General features: G+C 41.7%; 2 protein-coding genes across 3 annotated transcripts; both read left to right on the forward strand.

Annotated features, from left to right (window-relative positions):
* Nucleotides 1–1,154: 1,154 nt before the first annotated feature.
* On the forward strand, nucleotides 1,155–11,695 carry cdhr5-rs (cadherin-related family member 5, related sequence). Its single transcript, XM_046379535.1, has 14 exons — nucleotides 1,155–1,296; nucleotides 2,760–2,968; nucleotides 3,054–3,110; nucleotides 3,190–3,282; nucleotides 3,637–3,723; nucleotides 3,801–3,911; nucleotides 4,159–4,323; nucleotides 4,478–4,568; nucleotides 5,527–5,633; nucleotides 5,736–5,936; nucleotides 6,013–6,135; nucleotides 7,101–7,179; nucleotides 8,049–8,242; nucleotides 10,970–11,695. Exons 1-14 carry the CDS (start codon nucleotides 1,167–1,169, stop codon nucleotides 11,300–11,302), a joined length of 1,980 nt encoding a protein of 659 aa, XP_046235491.1. The 5' UTR covers nucleotides 1,155–1,166; the 3' UTR covers nucleotides 11,303–11,695.
* Nucleotides 11,696–12,518: 823 nt separating this feature from the next.
* On the forward strand, nucleotides 12,519–18,581 carry irf5 (interferon regulatory factor 5). 2 transcript variants are annotated; one of them, XM_046378784.1, is made up of 10 exons: nucleotides 12,519–12,700; nucleotides 13,725–13,948; nucleotides 15,193–15,379; nucleotides 15,828–15,859; nucleotides 15,949–15,976; nucleotides 16,150–16,202; nucleotides 16,314–16,494; nucleotides 17,000–17,389; nucleotides 17,464–17,582; nucleotides 17,769–18,581. In XM_046378784.1, exons 2-10 carry the CDS (start codon nucleotides 13,775–13,777, stop codon nucleotides 17,955–17,957), a joined length of 1,353 nt encoding a protein of 450 aa, XP_046234740.1. In that variant the 5' UTR covers nucleotides 12,519–12,700; nucleotides 13,725–13,774; the 3' UTR covers nucleotides 17,958–18,581. The 2 variants fall into 2 exon arrangements, with proteins under 2 accessions (XP_046234740.1, XP_046234739.1); XM_046378783.1 differs by having other exon boundaries at nucleotides 16,150–16,494.
* Nucleotides 18,582–18,696: the final 115 nt, after the last annotated feature.

Here is an 18,696-nt window from a genome sequence, read left to right on the forward strand (position 1 = left end):
GCAATGTAATGTCAGAACTGAAACAACTTTTAAATTACATGTTCTGGCTGTGGAATACCATAATAACCACTGTTATAAGTACTGTGTATTGTGTATTAGTATTATTACTTCAGTAAATACTTCCTGTGACTGATAATGACCACAGTGTTAAGTAGCAGCCTCCTGTTGGTTGGTTTAAAACCCTGCAGCATGTTGGCCTACTTATCCTGCTCATTAATGCTTTGTAAGCCTTCAGCTAATGCCCACACACACACTGTAACACACACAGTAACACATACAGTATAGGCTGCTCTCTGTTCTCTCGGGTGGAAAGCAGCTAAACAATAACATGAGACCATGATAACTCTGACAACATGAGGCAGAGAGCAGAAAGCCTGAACAGACTGAGAGACCCTGACTGTCTATAGGCCAGCAAGAGAGAGAGAGAGAGAGAGAGAGAGGTGAGCGCTTCAGGTAAGATGTTTGTTTAATGACTCTAAGACACACATAAACACATTTTTCCTCTGTTGCTCTGTCATTTTAAGAATTTTAAGAATTTCCCTTCGGGGATAAACAAAGGAATTCTGATTCTGATTCTGTCATTTCGTCTTTGACACTAATGTGCTCACTTGAGTGACATGATTCTGCACATTAATGTGTTTCCCATCACAACTTTGTGTTATGTATTGATCTGGTACCACAGACAGACTGCAATATTAGCTCAGATGTGTCTAACGAGTGTTCTGACCCAGACTTACCGTGATCGTCGGCCTCAGTATCGTCTTCCCTGTGCCTCTTAACGCTGTTCATCCCAGGACTGTCAGACTGAAGTTAAATCACAGCTGACTAACCACTAACAGCATCGACTGAGTGTTGCAGCAGTCACTAAATCAGTGATGTTGTTAACAACATCATCATGACATCAGTCTGGTAATGAAGTTGGTTGAACCCTGAAGCTGCTGTTTGGTGCTACACATCCTCATACAAGTTTAGCCCACAGGAAGTCATCTTTTATTTGGAAGCATTTAGCATGTTAGCAGGCTACCTTTACTACAGCTGTGATCTGAGCCCAGCAGCTACTACAATAAGAGCTCTGGTTAAACCCAGAAGTGTTCTGGTGTGAGATGAACCTGACAACCCTGGGCCGGGGGGCCTGTTTAAATCTCATCCTCTGCTTTAGCAATAAAATGAAGACATGGCGTGGTCACCTGCTGAAACTGTTCCTGTTCTGCAGGTGGACAAGGAGGAACATGCGGAGACCCTGCACGCTGCTGCTCTGGCAGGTGGCTCTCAGGTTATCTTATCATGTTGTTACAGGTAAGGCCAAAAACATTGGCACCCCTGCACTTCTGTCAGACAATGCACCAGTTCTCTCCGAAAACTGTTGAAATTACAAATGCTTTGGTATTCACATGTTTATTTCTTTTGTTTTTATTGGAACAACACAAAAAAGCAAAGGAAAAACGCCAAATCTGATATCACTCTACACAGAACTCCAAAAATGGACTGGACAAAGTTATTGGCACTCTCAACTTAATAGTTGGTAGCACACCCTTTGGAAAAAATAACTGAAATCAATTGCTTCCTGTAACCATCAGTGAGTTTTTTTACACCTCTTTTGGACCACTCTTCTGTCTTCTCCCAACTGCTGCTTTGAGATCTCTCCACAGGTGTTCTATGGGATTTAGATCTGGACTCATTGCTGGCCACTTCAGAACTCCCCAGCACTTTGTCTTAATCCACTTCTGGGTGCTTTTTGAAGTATGCTTTGGGTCATTGTCCTGCTGGAAGACCCATGACTTCTGACGGAGAGCCAGCTTTCTGACACTGGGCCCTAAATTGCGCCCCAAAATTCTTTGGTTCAGATCAGGTCTTCAGATTTCATGATGCCATGCGCACAGTCAAGGCATCCGGTGCCAAAAGCAGCAAAGCAACTACAAAACATCTGTGAACCTTTCTTTCTGAATTTTATCTTTTCTCCATGCTTAGTGTGGTACACACAGACACACAACCCAAAGGCTGAGTCAACTTTTCTCTATTTTATCTGGCTGCAAGTGTGAGTTCTATATTGCCAGCACCTGTTACTTGCCACAGGTGAGTTTAATTACCAATGAAAGGAGTATCACATGCTTGAAATACAATTATTTCTTACAATTTTGAAAAGGTGCCACTAATTTTTTCCAGTCCACTTTGGGAGTTCTGTGTAGAATGATATCAGATTTGGCTTTTTTTCCTATGCTTTTTTGTGTTGTTCCAATGCAAACAAAAGAAATAAACGTGAATACCAAAGCATTTATAATTTCAACAATTTTCTGGGAGAAGTGTTGCATTATCTGACAGAAGTGCATGGGTGATAATATTTTTGGCCATGACTGTATGTGTGTGTGTGTGTGTGTGTGTGTGTGTGTGTCATTGCTATTTTTTTCTTTGACAACAAAGATGAAATTATTTATTTAACATGTCCCTCAGCGTCCTGCAGATTACATCATCGTTCTTCAGCTTTTATAGTTTTTTTGTCACGGAACACAGAACAACAACATGATAAACAGAAACAAAACCAATAACAATAAAACTCAGAAAAGAACAAGAATGATAGTAGATAGTAATTAGTAGCTGAAGTTGTCAAATAAATGTACAGATGATGGAAATACTCAAGTAAAGAAGGAGTACCTCAGACTTATTGAGCCATACTTGAGTAAATCTGCTTGACTCTCAGTAGTTCTGCAGACATTCAGTCAGTGCTAACACAGAGATCTGAGCTGTCTGTGATTCGTCTTCAGCCAGTCTGTGTCTGGGCGGCTCAGACATCTTTGCATCGGTCAGAGAGAACAGTCCAATGGGTCAGTTTATCTCAAACCTAAGCATCACTGGAGAACCAGGAGCCAACACCATCCGACTGTGTCTGACTGGAGACAACGCCGACTGGTTCTACTTAGAGGGTCGAACCATCAGACTGAACACCTCTGCTTCCAGAGTCCTTGACCGAGAGGTACCATAACTCACTGGCGCTACACCTGTAGGTTTGAGGCATCTCACCTCAACCTGTCACTCAGTGATGTATGTTTGTCTGTCAGGTTCAGGGAGCCGTGCTGATAGCAGAGATGACTTGTTATGAGGATGATGTCATACAGGTAGGTTACCTGTCTGACATTCACAGCAGCAGATGATAACATGTTCTCAGGAGTAAAGAAGTTGCATTTGTTTCCTCAGAGTAGGTACAGAATCTTGGTGGAGATTGTAAATGAAAATGATAACAGACCAAACTTTCTGGAGGAGACCATTCAGCCGTTCACCATCAGTGAGGTAAAAGATGCACGACTGATGCTGGTTTTGTATCAAACATACAAAAATAAGTAGTGCATAAAATGAGAAGCAGTACATGTACAGCCAATTTGAGATGATTTAACTTTGGAACAGAGGTGTGAATCTTTCAGAAGTGGATCACCTGGATAGGTAAAATCTTTATTTTGTATGATTGCTTCTTTTTTCCCCAAACACACTAAATGTGGAGGTCATGATTCTTAGCACAAATTATTCCTGATGAACACAAATTGCCAACATACTGCCCATTTAAGGATTGGCTATGTGTGAGACTAAAAGTCAAAGAGCTGATGTCCAGGTATATTATATACATGGTTTATTTGTGTGTGTGTGCAGCTGACAGCAGTGAACTCTGTGGTTTTCACTGTGAGGGCAGTTGATGCAGATGGAGACATGATCACTTACATCGTCGATCATTCATCAGTAAGTGGAGCACAGGCCTGTCCACATATTTCTGTCCATGTCTTATTTGTCTTTATGAACTCACCTGTTACCTGCAGCGTGATGCATGGTTCTTCCGGATCGATCTACCAAATAGCGGAAACATAGTTCTAAACAAACCTCTGGACTACGAGACCAGATCTCACCTGCAGGTGATCATCTGGGCCCAGGTAACAGAGTTTTTTTCTACCTGTAATAACATTCAAACCACCATCTGTTTATCCTACATATATATATATTGGAAGGTTTTTCCACTGAAGAGCTTTTTCTGAGAAACATTACAGAATGAGGGGAATTAGCCTCAAAAACAACAATCACTTTAAAGCATAAGTAGGGTTGCTTTAATGGAGATAATAATAATGGAGATATAATAAGATAGATAACTGTCCTGACATTTTGTTTTACATGATGAAACAGGAAGCAAACACTGTGGAAAAATTCAACACGTCTGCTGTTCTGAGGGTGAACATTGAGGATGGAGATGACCAGTATCCACACTTCCTGCCCTGTACACCTGTCTCACCAGGTGTTCCGGTCTGCATGAACCCTACCTACACTGCCAACATCACACACAAACAGCAGGTAAAAAAAAAACAAAAAACAAAAAACATCACATAAAAAAAAGCCATTCAACACAACAGGAGCACACCTGAAACCACAGGTAAACACCTGAGACAGCAGGTAAATTCTCTTAATGTGTACTTTCAGCAGACATATTTTCTGTTTTATGTTTCAGGAGCGAGTTCTGGAGTTTTCTCCCGGTCCCATTAGAGCAGAGGATGGAGACAGAGGAATCAACACTTCTCTGATCTACAGCATCCTGTCAGGTCAGAGTTGAATTGCATTATGCAGAGAATAATGAGCCTGTGCTGCAGTTGGATTCTGCTCTGAGGTTTTTGCCTGCTGAAAGGCAGGTTTTCCTCTCCACTGTCGCCAAGTGTTTGCCCATGGGGGGATGTTGGGTCTCTCTGTAGACTAAAGAGTTTGGTCTCAACCTGCTCTGTTTGGAAAGTGTCATGAGATAATTTCTGTTTTGATTTGGCACTATATAAATAAACTAAATTGAATTCAGTTTAATGATCACTCATTTTGTTTCTAAATTGCTGTGTAACAGCAAGGTTCAATCAACATTAACACACATAAGACTTACATAAGCACAACAAAGACAGCAGAACATGCACACTCAGATTGTTTAGGAGGAAATAAATGGTCCATAATGCAGAGGGGGGAAAAGGTCCTGGATATTGTGCACCTCCTAGGAGGATAATATGAGCATAAAGTGATGCTGCTTTGCTTTTGTATGAAATGTTTTTACTTCTGCAACCAGCTCTTAAACAGTATACAATCACAAACCATCTGAGAATCTCACTTTACTCAGTAATTTACAACATGGCAGACTACTGGTGATGGACTGGGATAATCAGTGACTTTGGAGAAAACACCAACAGGTGGTGTAGCTATCTAACCTTCATAAGACTGTCTAACCACACCTGATTTGTACATCCAGAGCAGTCATGGGAGCTGATAGGTGTGAGGGGCTGCACTGTACGACAGAACACAATAACTCAATTCTGTAGGATCCCTAGAACAAATTTATAATCTGAGTCATCAGATTTAAAGAAAATTTGAAACATCTGACATCTGTGTCTGGCAGGAAGAGCTACCCAAAAGGCATAGACACAGGTTGTTCATGGTTTGTTAGTAGGAAATGTCTCACATTGATGTTAAAAAAAACCATTCAGTCCATATACACAGCTGTGTACAGATGTGTTTGTGTCTCAGCAGGTGGTGATCAGGACAGGTTTGTGATCAACAACAGGACAGGTGAGATTAGGTTAACCAGACCTGTGAACAGCCGACAAGTGATGTCGAACTTCACACTCATCGTCATGGTAACAACATTATACCCTCTTTGCTGACTGATTGAAAACAGTCGCTACAGAACACAATATGATCTATTTGTACTTGTGTCCACCCCGTCGGCCTTCCTGCAGGTGTGTCAGGCGAATGACCACCTGAAGTACAGCGTGGCATCGGTTCTGATCAGAGTTCTCAGTGAGAACATGTTCCCTCCGGTCTTCAACAGAACCACCTTTAAAGGTTTCATCATCCAGAACTCTAGCCCCGCCTCCATCGTCTCCACCTATGGAAACCAGGTGTTACAGGTCCAGGTGTCAGACCGCGACTTCTCTGATGTAAGAACACCTACTGGTCTGCCTGTGTTATCACCTGTATGACACCTGGTGAGTCATCACTGCTGTTCAATCACAGGGCTTTAATCCAAACATCCTCTACTCCCTCCATCCTCCATCTGGACTATACCAAGTCACCCAGGGTGGGGTTCTGATTGCCAGGACGGACCGACTGAACCCCTTTGACAGACACATTCTGCAGGTGTGTTACCTTTGTCGTACTACTATGCAGCATTATTTATGTACTATGTATTTATCTATTTTATCATAACTCACTACATTATACTGTGAATCAGAATAAAAGTCCTGTGTGCCTGGACTCAAGCCAAAAGTCATTAATCACTCGGCCCTTCTCCCTTTCCATCCTCATTCTCCTACACCCTGGCACCAACACCTTCAACCATTCCGGTCTCTTCACACATGTACAAGCCAAGGATCTCAATTCTACCTCAAAGACCATCCCTGTTTCCACCTGCTCCACCTCACATTCATGTTCTCATGCATTATAATCGACTGATGTGTTATTACCTGTATGTTTTGGTCTGTTTATGCAGTAAAAACATTAGGAAAAGGTTTCAGCTTGTTTACAGTTGTCGTCAAATCATTTCCGCATGCTGATTGAACAAAATCACATTCATTTCTACCGAGGCAGATTTTAAAAATTATTTTAAAGAATCTATTGTAAAGAATCTTATCAAGTTGTTCTCAGCAATCTTGATTTTCCCTCGGGATCAAGAAAGTATCTATCTATCTATCTACACCTTATTCTTGTCCAGCAGGTCTACTAGAAACTCTGTGGACTTTGACTATCTAACCCTAACCTGTACTGGCTTGTAAAAGCAAACATGTTTTCATTGTTTCCATCATTCATTTCCCTTGGCTAGTGAGTCAAACAACTAATATGGGAAACCATGAAGCAGGGCTGAGGTCTTTGGTCCTCAGGTGTGTTTGAAACACTCAGACTGATATCCAACAGGAGAATCAGCAGGAAGATCAGAGTGAAGATTAGAACTAAAAGCTTCTCAGTGTGAACCCACTGAGCCCCTTATTTAACATTTATTTGAGGCAGTGATTCGGTTCAGGTTTCTGTGGGAGAAAACAAACTGAGGTTAACCACATTAAAAGATAATCATTTTATGTTTGATGGTTGTGTTACTGAGTCTGCAGGTTGTAGCCAGAGATGAAGAATCAGGAGAAGAAGTTTCAGCTTCAGTGGACATTGAAGTCCTGCAGAGAGGACAGTCAGGTGAGAACAGTAACATTGTGAAACGACCAGGACTAACCCATATTTACACATATGTAACTGTGTGTACACGCATGAACACATATGAAGCTGTGTGACATAGGCTGCAGACAGAAACGACACAGACATCAGGATTAACTTCCTGTGGTGGAGTGATGGTCTGTAAACTCAGCAGGGAGTTGATATGACAAGGTGGCTCATTAAAGTGAAGCAAGAGTCTGTGTTTGGAGGACAGTCGTACATTTTCTGCTCATTGATCTCTGAGTGATGACAAAATGGTCAGGACTCTTTTTTCCTTAATGAGGTAACAGCCGTTATCCCTCCCATCAGTGCAGTGACAGACAACACAAACACTCAGCAGGACCATCTGAAGCAGCTCACTGAAGAGTCTGATGGGAAAGCAAACTGACAGACAAGATGATTGTCAGAGTTCTGAAGAGTTTTCTTTACTTCTAGATGGTGGAGTGGATTTATTGACTTTTATCATGTCCTATCCCAGAACAAATATAATTTTTGATTATTCTGCTAAATAAAGTTTATTTGGAGCTGCTCTCAAAGAACAGAACAGTGAACAGTTAACATCGCGTGGTCAAAGTCTATGGCTGGTGATTTTCATTGAACATATCCTGCAAACAAATAGTCCCCTCAAAGTGTTGATTTATCCACCACTGAAGACCAACAAATGCACAATTTCTTCCTGTGTCAGAAATGTTTCTTAAAAAAACTTTCAATAAATTACTGAGCCCCTTTCTAACATCACATTATGTATTTGTAATTTGTGGTGTGTTGTCAAAATTCAGATTCAGAAGATTTTTCTATGTTTGGTCTTTTGTAGGGTATTCACTAACTGACAAACTTTCTGCTCTCTGTAGTCCCTCGAGGTGCTTTCACTGAGCAGCAGTTGTTTGCAGATGTGGACAGCAGACTTGCAGGAGGAATCGCAGCAATGATCCTGCTGTTGTTTCTGTCATCTGTTCTGTTTCTGCTGCTTCGAACCATCAGGAGACGACAGCAACAAAGAAATGATGAACATGCTGCCATCGCCCTTGAAAAACATCCCAACGTGGTACGAAGTGAATCACTGACACCTCAATACACCCAACAAGATATCTGAAACATTACAACTTTCAGTTTGTCCCTGTAATCAGACCATCTCCATAAAGGGTGATGTGTTATTTGTTTCTGCTGAAAACAAATGGACAGAAACATCAGCTGGTGCAACTTTAAATCAGGACAGTTTTAAAAAGTTACATCAGTCTTCATCTTCAACAACACAAAATTTGTTTAGAACTGTGAGTTTATATTCAGGTGATATCAAATATTCAGATTCTCTCGATGTTCTGCATATTTCCTGTTACCTCTTCTTCTGTAGAGTTTGTTGTGGTTTCAGAGGGTGAGTTTCATGAATTTGTTGTTCAGTGATGTGATGTTGTGATAGTCAGCGTGGACTTCCTGTCATGTGCACGTCTTTATAGCCTAAATCAGTGGGCTGGAAGTCTTTCTGTGGTGTCCTGTGTTTATTTTAGGATGACAGTACAATATCAACCTTTCATGTAGCTCTGTGTTCATGTAGACATGATTAATGTGAAGAATGCAGCTGTGATTTTCTGGACTGATATTTTTATTTAAATAAAGCAACAATTTCAGGGTTTGCAGTTTTCTGTCTGCAATCCTGATTCCATTTGCAGATTCCTCCAGATTCTCAGAATCTTTTGATCCTATTATTCCTAAATTCCGAAATTCCTTTCAGTTGTGCCAAGAGCAAAGTTATTTGTCCACACAGTATTTGACAATGTCATGACCATCAGCCCATTCTGTCACACCCAGTCAGGATCCTCTCACCTGTTTAACCAGTTTACCTGTGGACTGGTCCAAACTGGTGTTTTCTGAGCAGCACACAGCTTTCTCAGTCTGTTGTTGTTCCTGTTTCTTAGCTGGTTTAAAATGTGTTGCTGCCATCAAATACTAAACATAATGAATTTGATGAGATCAAACATGTAAAATATTGTCTCTGTACTGTCTCTACTGTACTCTACTGTCTGTGTCAGAGAGGATGAGCAGATTCTCACATTCTGTTTTGTTATTCATGTTTTACACAAACTTCTAACTTTTTTGGAATCAGGGTCATAAAAACAGAAAATATGCTGCTCAACACAAAGCTTGGGTTAATAATCACCTACTAACTTACTGTTTGTATTAAGGATTTGTACTTAGCAAAGTCTGAGACTTAGGTCAGGGTTCAGTGGTGAATTACACATGACTTTTACTCAACACAGGGTACTTATGAAACAAAACTTCACTGATCTTTTCCTAAACTTAAGCACACAGTCTTGGTGCCAAGATGTGTTCTGTCCTATGGTCCTGTTTCACATTAGCTACCTGTAAGAAAGGCTTTGAGCAGCCCACACAGACACCGTCTGCCTGAATGAGATGTGAAGTGAGATCTGGTGACCTGGGATGAGAACAGGTTTGTAGGCGGCACATTATTCGATTTTAAAAGTAGTCAGTATGTAAAAACACCCCAATGCCAGCATGACCAGACAATAAATTACCTGTAAGTTAATGTGAAATGCTGGTCTAAGTTAGCATCACCAAGTAAATGTACCCAGTCATCCAACTATCAGTAAAAACCAGTTTCAACAGGGGTCTGATGCATTAACAGACAGAAATGCACAAACCACTGCCGCTGTTAACAAGGCAGCTACTCTGGAGGACTTTGGTAGTCATGGATCAGGCAGCCAGACCAGGTTCCAGATACAGGTGTTATGTGCTGTCATCGAAAGTAATTTCTGTAAGTAAGTTCTATATTGCTGTTGCTATGCATCTGTGTTCGTGTTAAGCAGGACTAGTTGGATGAACCCAAATGCAGTTTTGAGACAGGGATTAAGAGCCACAGTAAATTTGCTAACAAAGTACTGATGTGATCAGGCAAGCCTCTGGGAGGAACAGGACTGAGCAGGACCAGACAGGAGACCTGACATACGAAAGCTAGGCAGTGAAAAGGTTTCCAAGTTTAACAGACAAAGGGGGGGGGGGGGGGGAGGCAGAACCGAGGCCAGGAAGAGCAGCAGACAAAGAGAACATGTGAACAAAACAAGTCAAAAGTCTGGAATGAGTCCAACTGGTGGAGGAGATGAAGACCAGTTTTTAAAGCAGAGCTGATTGAAGATGGTTTGCAGCTTGCTGCTTCAGACATACACACACACACCTGATCCCAGTCCTGTAATCAAGCATACACACAAACACACAGACTAAGATGCAGAGCGGTGGAACAGGTCTACTGAGCTGTATTTCTGGTTGATGTTTTCCTGGGGCAGTCGTGGATCAGCGGTTAGGGTGTCGGACCCGTAACCGGTGGATCGCTGGTTCGATTCCCTGTCCTGGTGTCCATGGCTGAGGTACCCTTGAGCAAGGTACCTAACCCCCACTGCTCCCCGGGCGCTGCACGCGGTCCCCCACTGCCCCGGGTTTGCTGTGTGTGTGTGTGTGTGTGTGTGTGTGTGTGCGCGTGCGTGCGTGCGTGCGTGCGTGCGTGTGTGTGTGTGCACGTCACTTGGGTGGGTTAAATGCAGAGAACAAATTTCGTTGGAGTGAGTTCCCTCCAATGACAAAATATGTCACTTTTTAATGAAGTGAAACACTAGTTTAAGGCACACCGTTTAACAGGTTATAAACAGCTGCTGTCAGCGTGCTGGACTCTTGAACTCCCTTGCTGAAACCTTCAGAGAGACAGACTGATGACATGTTGAAGACAACAACACAAACTGAATAAAACTCTCTTTGTCACTGACAGGTGGGCTCCAGTCGACAGGTGTTGTCCATGGAGGAGTCTTTGTACAGTAGCAGAGCCTTGAGACATGAATTTGAGTCTTCTTCAGAGACAGAAAGTTTCCATGGCAGACAGGGAGTGTATACCCAGAGACGCTCTCTGCTTTCTCCTCCTCTATCATCATCATCAAACATTATCACTGGTGATCCTGAAGGAGGATCCGGACTCCACTCTGAGCCGTTTCCTGTCATAGAAAAACCAGAGGATCAACGCGAGGCAACAGAAAACATCAGACTACCTGATGTTAGAGAAAGTTTCTCAGGTGTTGATGATGGTCACAGCAGTAAACTCAAATGAAATTCAAACAAACCAATCAGAGGTGACATTACAAAAGTAGGGGGATTCATACGCTTAGATGGCGTCTCTCGTCTCTGCAGCAGCCAATCACAGACCAGAAACAAATCACTCAGCTGATTCACTGAACGTTTTGCTCGCCATTAAACAACCAAACCAGAGTTTAAATCTTGTTTATTTTCCTTTTATTGTTGCATTTATGTTCTTGTTCATAGTGAGAAGTGAGTTTTTGAACTGCTGATTAATGTTTCCACAAATGAAAATGTTATTTTAATTCATTTGTTCAAACAAACACAAACATGTGACTGAAGAAACAGTAAAAACAGTCATGAAATGGAACGCATCTCGGTGTATTCAGCAGTGGTAAAAATGAATAAGATGATCATTTAAAGTCTGGACAGTTTAAAAGATTAACTGATTTTCTGATCAGTCATCACTGCGTGTCCAGAGATCAAACCTAAACTTCATGATTTTCTTTGTTGCTCTTCAATAAACTTTTGTATATCAGAAGATGTGAGAAACAACTCTGACAGGTCAGTGTGTCGTCCTGATGTCCACTAATAGCAAGAGACAACGATGATAAGGCTCTTTAGGGCGACCAACAGCCTCCCCTGCTGGTCAAAGTGAAGAGGAGAGGAAATAAATAGTCAATGACAATAAATTAAAGTTCAGTTTAGTTTTGACTGGTTGGGTGTGATGAAACTACTAGCGATTAGAGAAGTTAATTAGTCAGTTAATTAGTTAATTTAGTCCAGGCTAGACAGAGTTACTGGTTTGAAAATGAAAGTCTTCTGTGTGCAGGAAGGAGAGAAGGAACATGAACTACTTTAATAAAAAATATTTACAGTATCATACAGGAAGCTCCTTGTCACACCTTCACAATAAAATTATTTTACTTACTATTTCACACTGACAATAATATTTTGAACTGTTGAATGCTTTGAATACTTTGAATAGTTCATCCATAAAGAAGTCATGTCCCTTTTTGAAAACTGAAACAAGTTAGTAGCCTAGTCAAATTTTTACTTCAGTGAAGTATAAATACACAAATATATATATATATATATATATATATATAGGTATTTATACCGTAGTATTTATATTTACAGTATCTGTCGGTTTGTGTCGTCATGAAGTAGCTTAAAAAGTAGCTAATACAGTAGCTAAAAAAAAAGGCTTTTATTTTGTCTCTGTGACAGGAAGTCGTCGTTCTCACTGATTCAGATCTGATCTCAGTTCCGTCAAACTCAACGTTTCTCACTGAAGTCTCTGAGCAGCTTCACTTAGTGTCGGCGTTTGTTTGTCTGCTCGTTGACGTCACTGTGACGATTAAAACCCGAACCCGCGGCTGTTTAACATATCGCGAAGCTCAGTGACGGGCAGGACCAGGACCAGAACCAGGTGAGTCCATCGTTAAAATCACTGCGCGCGCGCACACGCGAACGTTATTCGTGAACAAGCTGAAACGTCACGACCTCCGTTTGTGTGATCGATTAAAAGATTCAGTTTGTCTGACGGTCCTGATCCGATCCCACAACTGGTCTAGTTTTTGATATCCTGTGGCCTGTCTGAGATCTGATCCGAGATCTGATCCCATGACTGACTCGCTGACTTCCTAATATTTCTAAGGAACAAAAAACATGTTGAACTTGAAGCCAGCAGTCCGCTGCTCGACCTGAACATAAATACTGTCATGTACTTCTACACGTGAAGTATTTCATACGCTTAACACAAAGTGATGACTTCAAATCACTTCCTGTTAGAAGTGTGATCATCTACCTGAGCAGGCTGCTCGCCCACAGGTGTGTGTGTGTGATGTGTGCAAACAGGAAGTTAAACAAAATATAGATTAAAAAAAAAAAAAAAAAGATTAAAGTCACGTAATGTTGAGGGAAATATTCTTCCACCTGTTTTCCTTATCAAACTGAAAAATAAAACCAAACACCCTCAGAACTCAAGTTTCTCTCTACTGAACTGAGAGCACCTGAACTGTCTTGGTTTTGGCCAAATAAATAATCAGTTCTCAGAGCAGGGTGTGAAAATGTTCTAGACTGATCTCAGACCAGAACTAAACTGACAACAGCTCAGCTTCTGACTATCTCTCATGGTCTTCATTGGACACTTGAATTCTGACATCTCTGACATCAAGCTGGACTAATAATCAGAATGTGCATTATAATGTCATTATAATGTCATTTATTACATGAAAACGTTTTCTGTTCATATTAAGAAATTTGCTGTTGTGTTTTTTTCATTTCTGAAATAATTTCAGGACATTTTGTCTGTCTGTTTTCCATTCTTTTTTTATGCTTTTATTGTGAAGAACTTTGTAGTTTTTGATTTAAAAAGTAGCATAACGAACCCTCCCCTCCTGTGGTTGATTAAGAGTTCAGTCACCCAAGCCTGTTCTTCTATTCACCCATAGGTCTCACTCTCCTACCAGTCCTCGTCCCAGTGATCCCAGTCCCCCTCAGCATGAGCATCCAGCCGCGGAGGATCCGTCTGAAGCCCTGGTTGTTGGCTCAGGTGAACAGCGGCAGGTATCCTGGTCTGCAGTGGCTCAGTCCAGACCATCGACTGTTCCAGATCCCCTGGAAACATGCTACACGCCACACACCAACATCAGATGAGGAAAACACCATCTTCAAGGTTAGATTAACCCATAAAGAGCCCAAGTCTGTCTGAAAGGTTCTCAAATTAAGATGACTTCATGAAAATGATTGTTACATTAAGGCAAGAAAAGCATTAAGTGCAGGCCTACAAACGTACTGTACACATTGTTCTTTAGGTTTAACAGTGCTGAATTAAAAATGTCATCTGGCCAAAAACATCTCACATTTTACAAGATGGTTCACATGTTGATTATGTTCTGATAACTCAGTTAACATGTGGTAAGTTGATTGTTTTCGTGAACGGTTGAATGGTTCTCCAGTTTAAATGTTGTTGCTGTGAGGATCTGAGGACAGTCCAGTGGATCCTGTCTTCACGGGTATAAGAAAGGAAGACCTGAAGCACCTTTAGGTAGGCTTACCGGCTGTAGAACTCAAACTGCTCTTCTCATGGCGCCACTGAGATCCTTCGTCATTTTACTCAGTAGGAAACCGTTTCAGTTAACTTCAGTGTTGAGTAAATCGACTGTTTTCACAGAAATGTTTCTGTGACGCAGCTGTTTCTTCAGACCAGCATGCTAAATTGCCATCACATGATCACAAGAGAGGTTCAGGTTTAAAAAGAGGACTCATTGTTTTAACTGTTCCAATTTTTAACCTTTGAGAACTTGAAGGATGCTGGTGCATTTTTAAACTTCATCTGTGATTGTGATTAAGTCCTTCAGTTCAAACAGGTCATTGTCAAATGAATGGAAGCAAGTATAAAGTCATGAAGAAAAAGGAAATGTGTGACTTCCTCTACTTCCTGCATTTGGGCCTCACACTTTCATAAAACTGACTTCAAATGTGCTGATTGGCTCCTCACTGAGCTTTACTGCTGATGATGTCGCTTCCTCTTTCACTGCTTCTGCTTTTTCTCTCCTCACTTGGTTCTGACACCATCAGTTTGACATGTGAAACTACAAGTTTTACTTCAGACCAATCAGTCAGAGCGAATGACAATCATCTTATTACAATCCAAATTTCTGCTGAGCCATGGAAATTCCAACCCACAGGACCCGAATCTGCCTCAACGTTAAAACCACTGACATGACCAATCAGTTAAATTACCATAAACTTTGTCCAAGGACACCGCTGACCTTACGATTAACGGATGCCTCCTGAGCTACATTATGTTACATTACATTGTGTTGTTTTTAAAAGTGCCATCTTTTCCAGGTGCAGACTGCAGTCTAACTGAAAAGTTCATGTAATTGAGAGTATAAATCATCCTGTGTCTTCCAGGCATGGGCTCTGGAGACAGGTAAATATCAGGAAGGTGTGGATGAACCGGACCCTGCCAAGTGGAAAGCAAACCTTCGTTGTGCTCTGAACAAAAGCAGAGAGTTTCAGCTGAAATATGATGGCACTAAAGAGACTCCAGTCCAACCATACAAAATCTATGAGGTCTGTGAGCACCCTGGGAACCCAGGTGAGGACTTGGACCTCTGAAGATGTCCAAAAATTTTTATACTAACACATCTGATAGTCATGTAGTTTATTTTGTATCAACAAGGTTTTATACATGCTAATATTAGAGCTGCATATATGAGCCCTGTCAGGTGTAGAGGACCGAAGTGGTCAAATAGTCACTTCTGACAGAGAAACTTTAAAAAGAAACTGTAAAATATTTAGCTCTAAACAGATGCCAAAGTGTGAAGTCAGAAAACTAAATTGTTAAAATGCTCAAACAAAGAATTTTAACTACATGAAATGAAGGTGAAATGTTCTGACATTTATCATTGTGTTTTTAGAAAATATGAACTCATATAAAGAGTTTTTTATTATATTAAACCCTCCTTTTAAGTTCCTGGAAACTGATTTGGTATTTCACACTTGAACTCATGGATAAAAGCCAAATTGGTCCTTTTCTGTTTCAGATGCTGCTGATGATGATGATGAGGAGGAGGAGGTGAGGAATAAAATGTGTAAAAATACAAACTGGGACTCATATTTTTATCACCTGACTGACCAGAAAACAAAAATCTGTTTCATTCACAGATGCCAAATCTGATGGAGCTCACAATCAGTAAGTAAAACGTTTTGTTCACTTTGAGTGGAAAAAGAAACTACTGGAGGAACTTATTTTGGGTCTTCTTGGGTGTTAACCATGTTCTATAAACATATCTGCGACATTGAAGAGGAACAGAGCAGCTGATACTGACTTTAACTTTTCTGTAACTACGTTTAAAAACTTCTCAGACCCCAAGATCAGTGACCTACCCTCCTTCAGCTCCTTCCCAGCTCCTTCAGAGGTCAGTCAATTCAGTCTGTCCACCAATGGGACATTTGGACCTTCACATGTGATCCCGATACCTCTCATCCCAGAAAGAATTGTCCCCATGACCTCTGACCTCCATGCTCAGGGTCAAATGGTGGATCAGGGGGTCTACGTTCATCCTGCAGGACCTTCTAACGGACTCCATGCTGCCTCTGCTCCCTCCGGGTCAGCCCTGATGGAGGCCAGTAGCATGGGGGCCATCCAGAACCAGGGGGACCCCCAGAACCCCCAACCCTGCAAGTATGACCTGCTGAGCAGCGTCCCACGTGAGTACAACCTCTGGTCTGTCATGGTGTTTAGTTCTTGTTGGGACAAGACAGAGAACTGTTGGATTCTTGACAGTATGTTAGGCTCACCCAGCTCACGGTTCATATAGCTGGATCTCATCCACAGACGGACTCAGAATGACCCTTCATCAGGTAGGTTTAGGTGAAAGTCTAGGGTCCCAATTGTTGAATCTCCAATAAAGGTTTTTTTCAAGTTACAGGACAGCCTTTTCTCTTGTCCACGAGCCTTCAATGTTTGGTTATCTGAATGTGTCACAGTGATGGCAGCAGCAGATTAACAGGATAGGGATAAACTCGTTTATTTGTCCTTTAGTTCAACATCAGTTAACTCAGCAGTGTTGCTGCACTTTAAAAGCCTGTTACTAAATTAATTAATTTCTGTTTATTTAAACTTTGCCAACATTTTAATGTTTTTTATTGTGTAAAAGGTCCTGGTTTGTTGCCACAGATCCAGATATAATAACTGTCCTCTGTGATGCTGCAGTTACAGATCTGGACCTGAAGTTCCAGTATCGAGGCCGGACTATGGGCTCTCTGACGGTCAGTAACCTGCAGGGCTGCCGGTTGTACTATGGACACCTGGAGCCAACACCAGAGCAGGTGGACCTGTTTGGACCTGTCACCCTGCAGCAGGTCCTGTTCCCAGGGACATCCGAAATCCAGAACCAGAAGCAGCGGTTCTATACTGAGGCACTGCTTGACGTGATGGACCGGGGTCTGATCCTGGAGATCTGGGAGCAAGACATCTATGCTGTCCGACTCTGTCAGTGTAAGGTGTTCTGGTCTGGACCAGGCATGCCTGAACAGGGTCCACCAAATCCCATGGAGAGGGAGAAGAAGGTCAGAGTGTTCAGCCTCAACGACTTTCTCCAAGGTGATGCATCAGTGATCTAAGTCTTTAGTTTCAACGGATTTGAGCCACATGCTGACATGTTCATCTGTCCGCAGGGCTGATCTTGTTCCAGAAAGGTGAAGCTCAGAACCCTCCACCCTTTGAGATATACTTCTGTTTTGGGGAGGACTGGCCCGACAAGAAACCCAAAGAGAAGAAACTCATTATGGTTCAGGTCTGTTGAAACGTGCAGCTTACAAACACTGAGAACAAACACAGATGTTTGATTGTGATTACAACAAATTGATTTGGGTGGTCTTGAATCAAACAACCACGAGTCATGAAATTTTGAAAAATTCTGAGGTCTTAAAAAAAATCAGGTCTCATAAATAGAGGGTGACGTGGTTCTCATTGTCCTCAGGTGGTTCCTGTGGTGGCTCGGATCTTGACAGAGATGTTCTCTGGAGAACTCAGCTGGTCAACAGACAGCATCCGGCTGCAGATCTCACATCCTGATGTGAAGGACCAGACTGTCGAGCAGTTCAAGGAGTTGCAGAGGCTCCTGCAGAGCCAAAACATCCAGGGGCCCTGGACCCCCAACATCCCCTGATCACCATGAATCTGACAGGGGAATCATTTATTGACAGTCCTGCCTCCTTGTGCTGCTCAGCTCCAGGACACTTATGACCCTCATGAGCACCGGAGGATAACAGCAGTTCCACATCATGTTCGGTCCCTGTACACTCCACGTGTTTTTTATTAAACGCTGAACTAGTCCTTTAATGTCAATAATACTGTGATAGTTTCTACAGAATTTGTCAGCTGAATGTAACAAATGAGTTAAAGAAAAGCCCCAGAACAGGACAGATAGTTTTCAACTCTTTAACTGAACTTTAGCCAAAAATCAAAATATCTTCTGCATGTTGTTCAGTGTGAACTAGAGCTTAAAGTCAGTATTGTACTTCATATCGAATGATCTTTTCATAACTCAGCTACGCTGTAAAAGACGGAGGTCTAAGTTAGTATGAATCATCAGCAGAGGACATCTTCATCCTGACACCCGTCTGCAGCTTCGTTTTTTTTATGTCAGTATTGTTGTGATGTTTTATCCTGACCACAAACCTCTTTGTGACCACTTGAACATGAAAGACATTGCTTTGTTTTTAAATTGGAATGTTACTCTCAGTGAGTGTATTCAGGATTTCAATAAACACCGCTGCAGTATTCTTTCATACACCAGCTGTTGTTCTTGCATGTAGTTGTTCTATGAAGGATCCTGTTTCCAGATAGCATAACAACTTGCAGATGCATAACATTTTTTTGTTCCACTGATGAGACAACTGACATTT

Source organism: Scatophagus argus, chromosome 22 (assembly GCF_020382885.2).
Source record: "Scatophagus argus isolate fScaArg1 chromosome 22, fScaArg1.pri, whole genome shotgun sequence".
Classification (NCBI taxonomy): domain Eukaryota; kingdom Metazoa; phylum Chordata; class Actinopteri; family Scatophagidae; genus Scatophagus; species Scatophagus argus.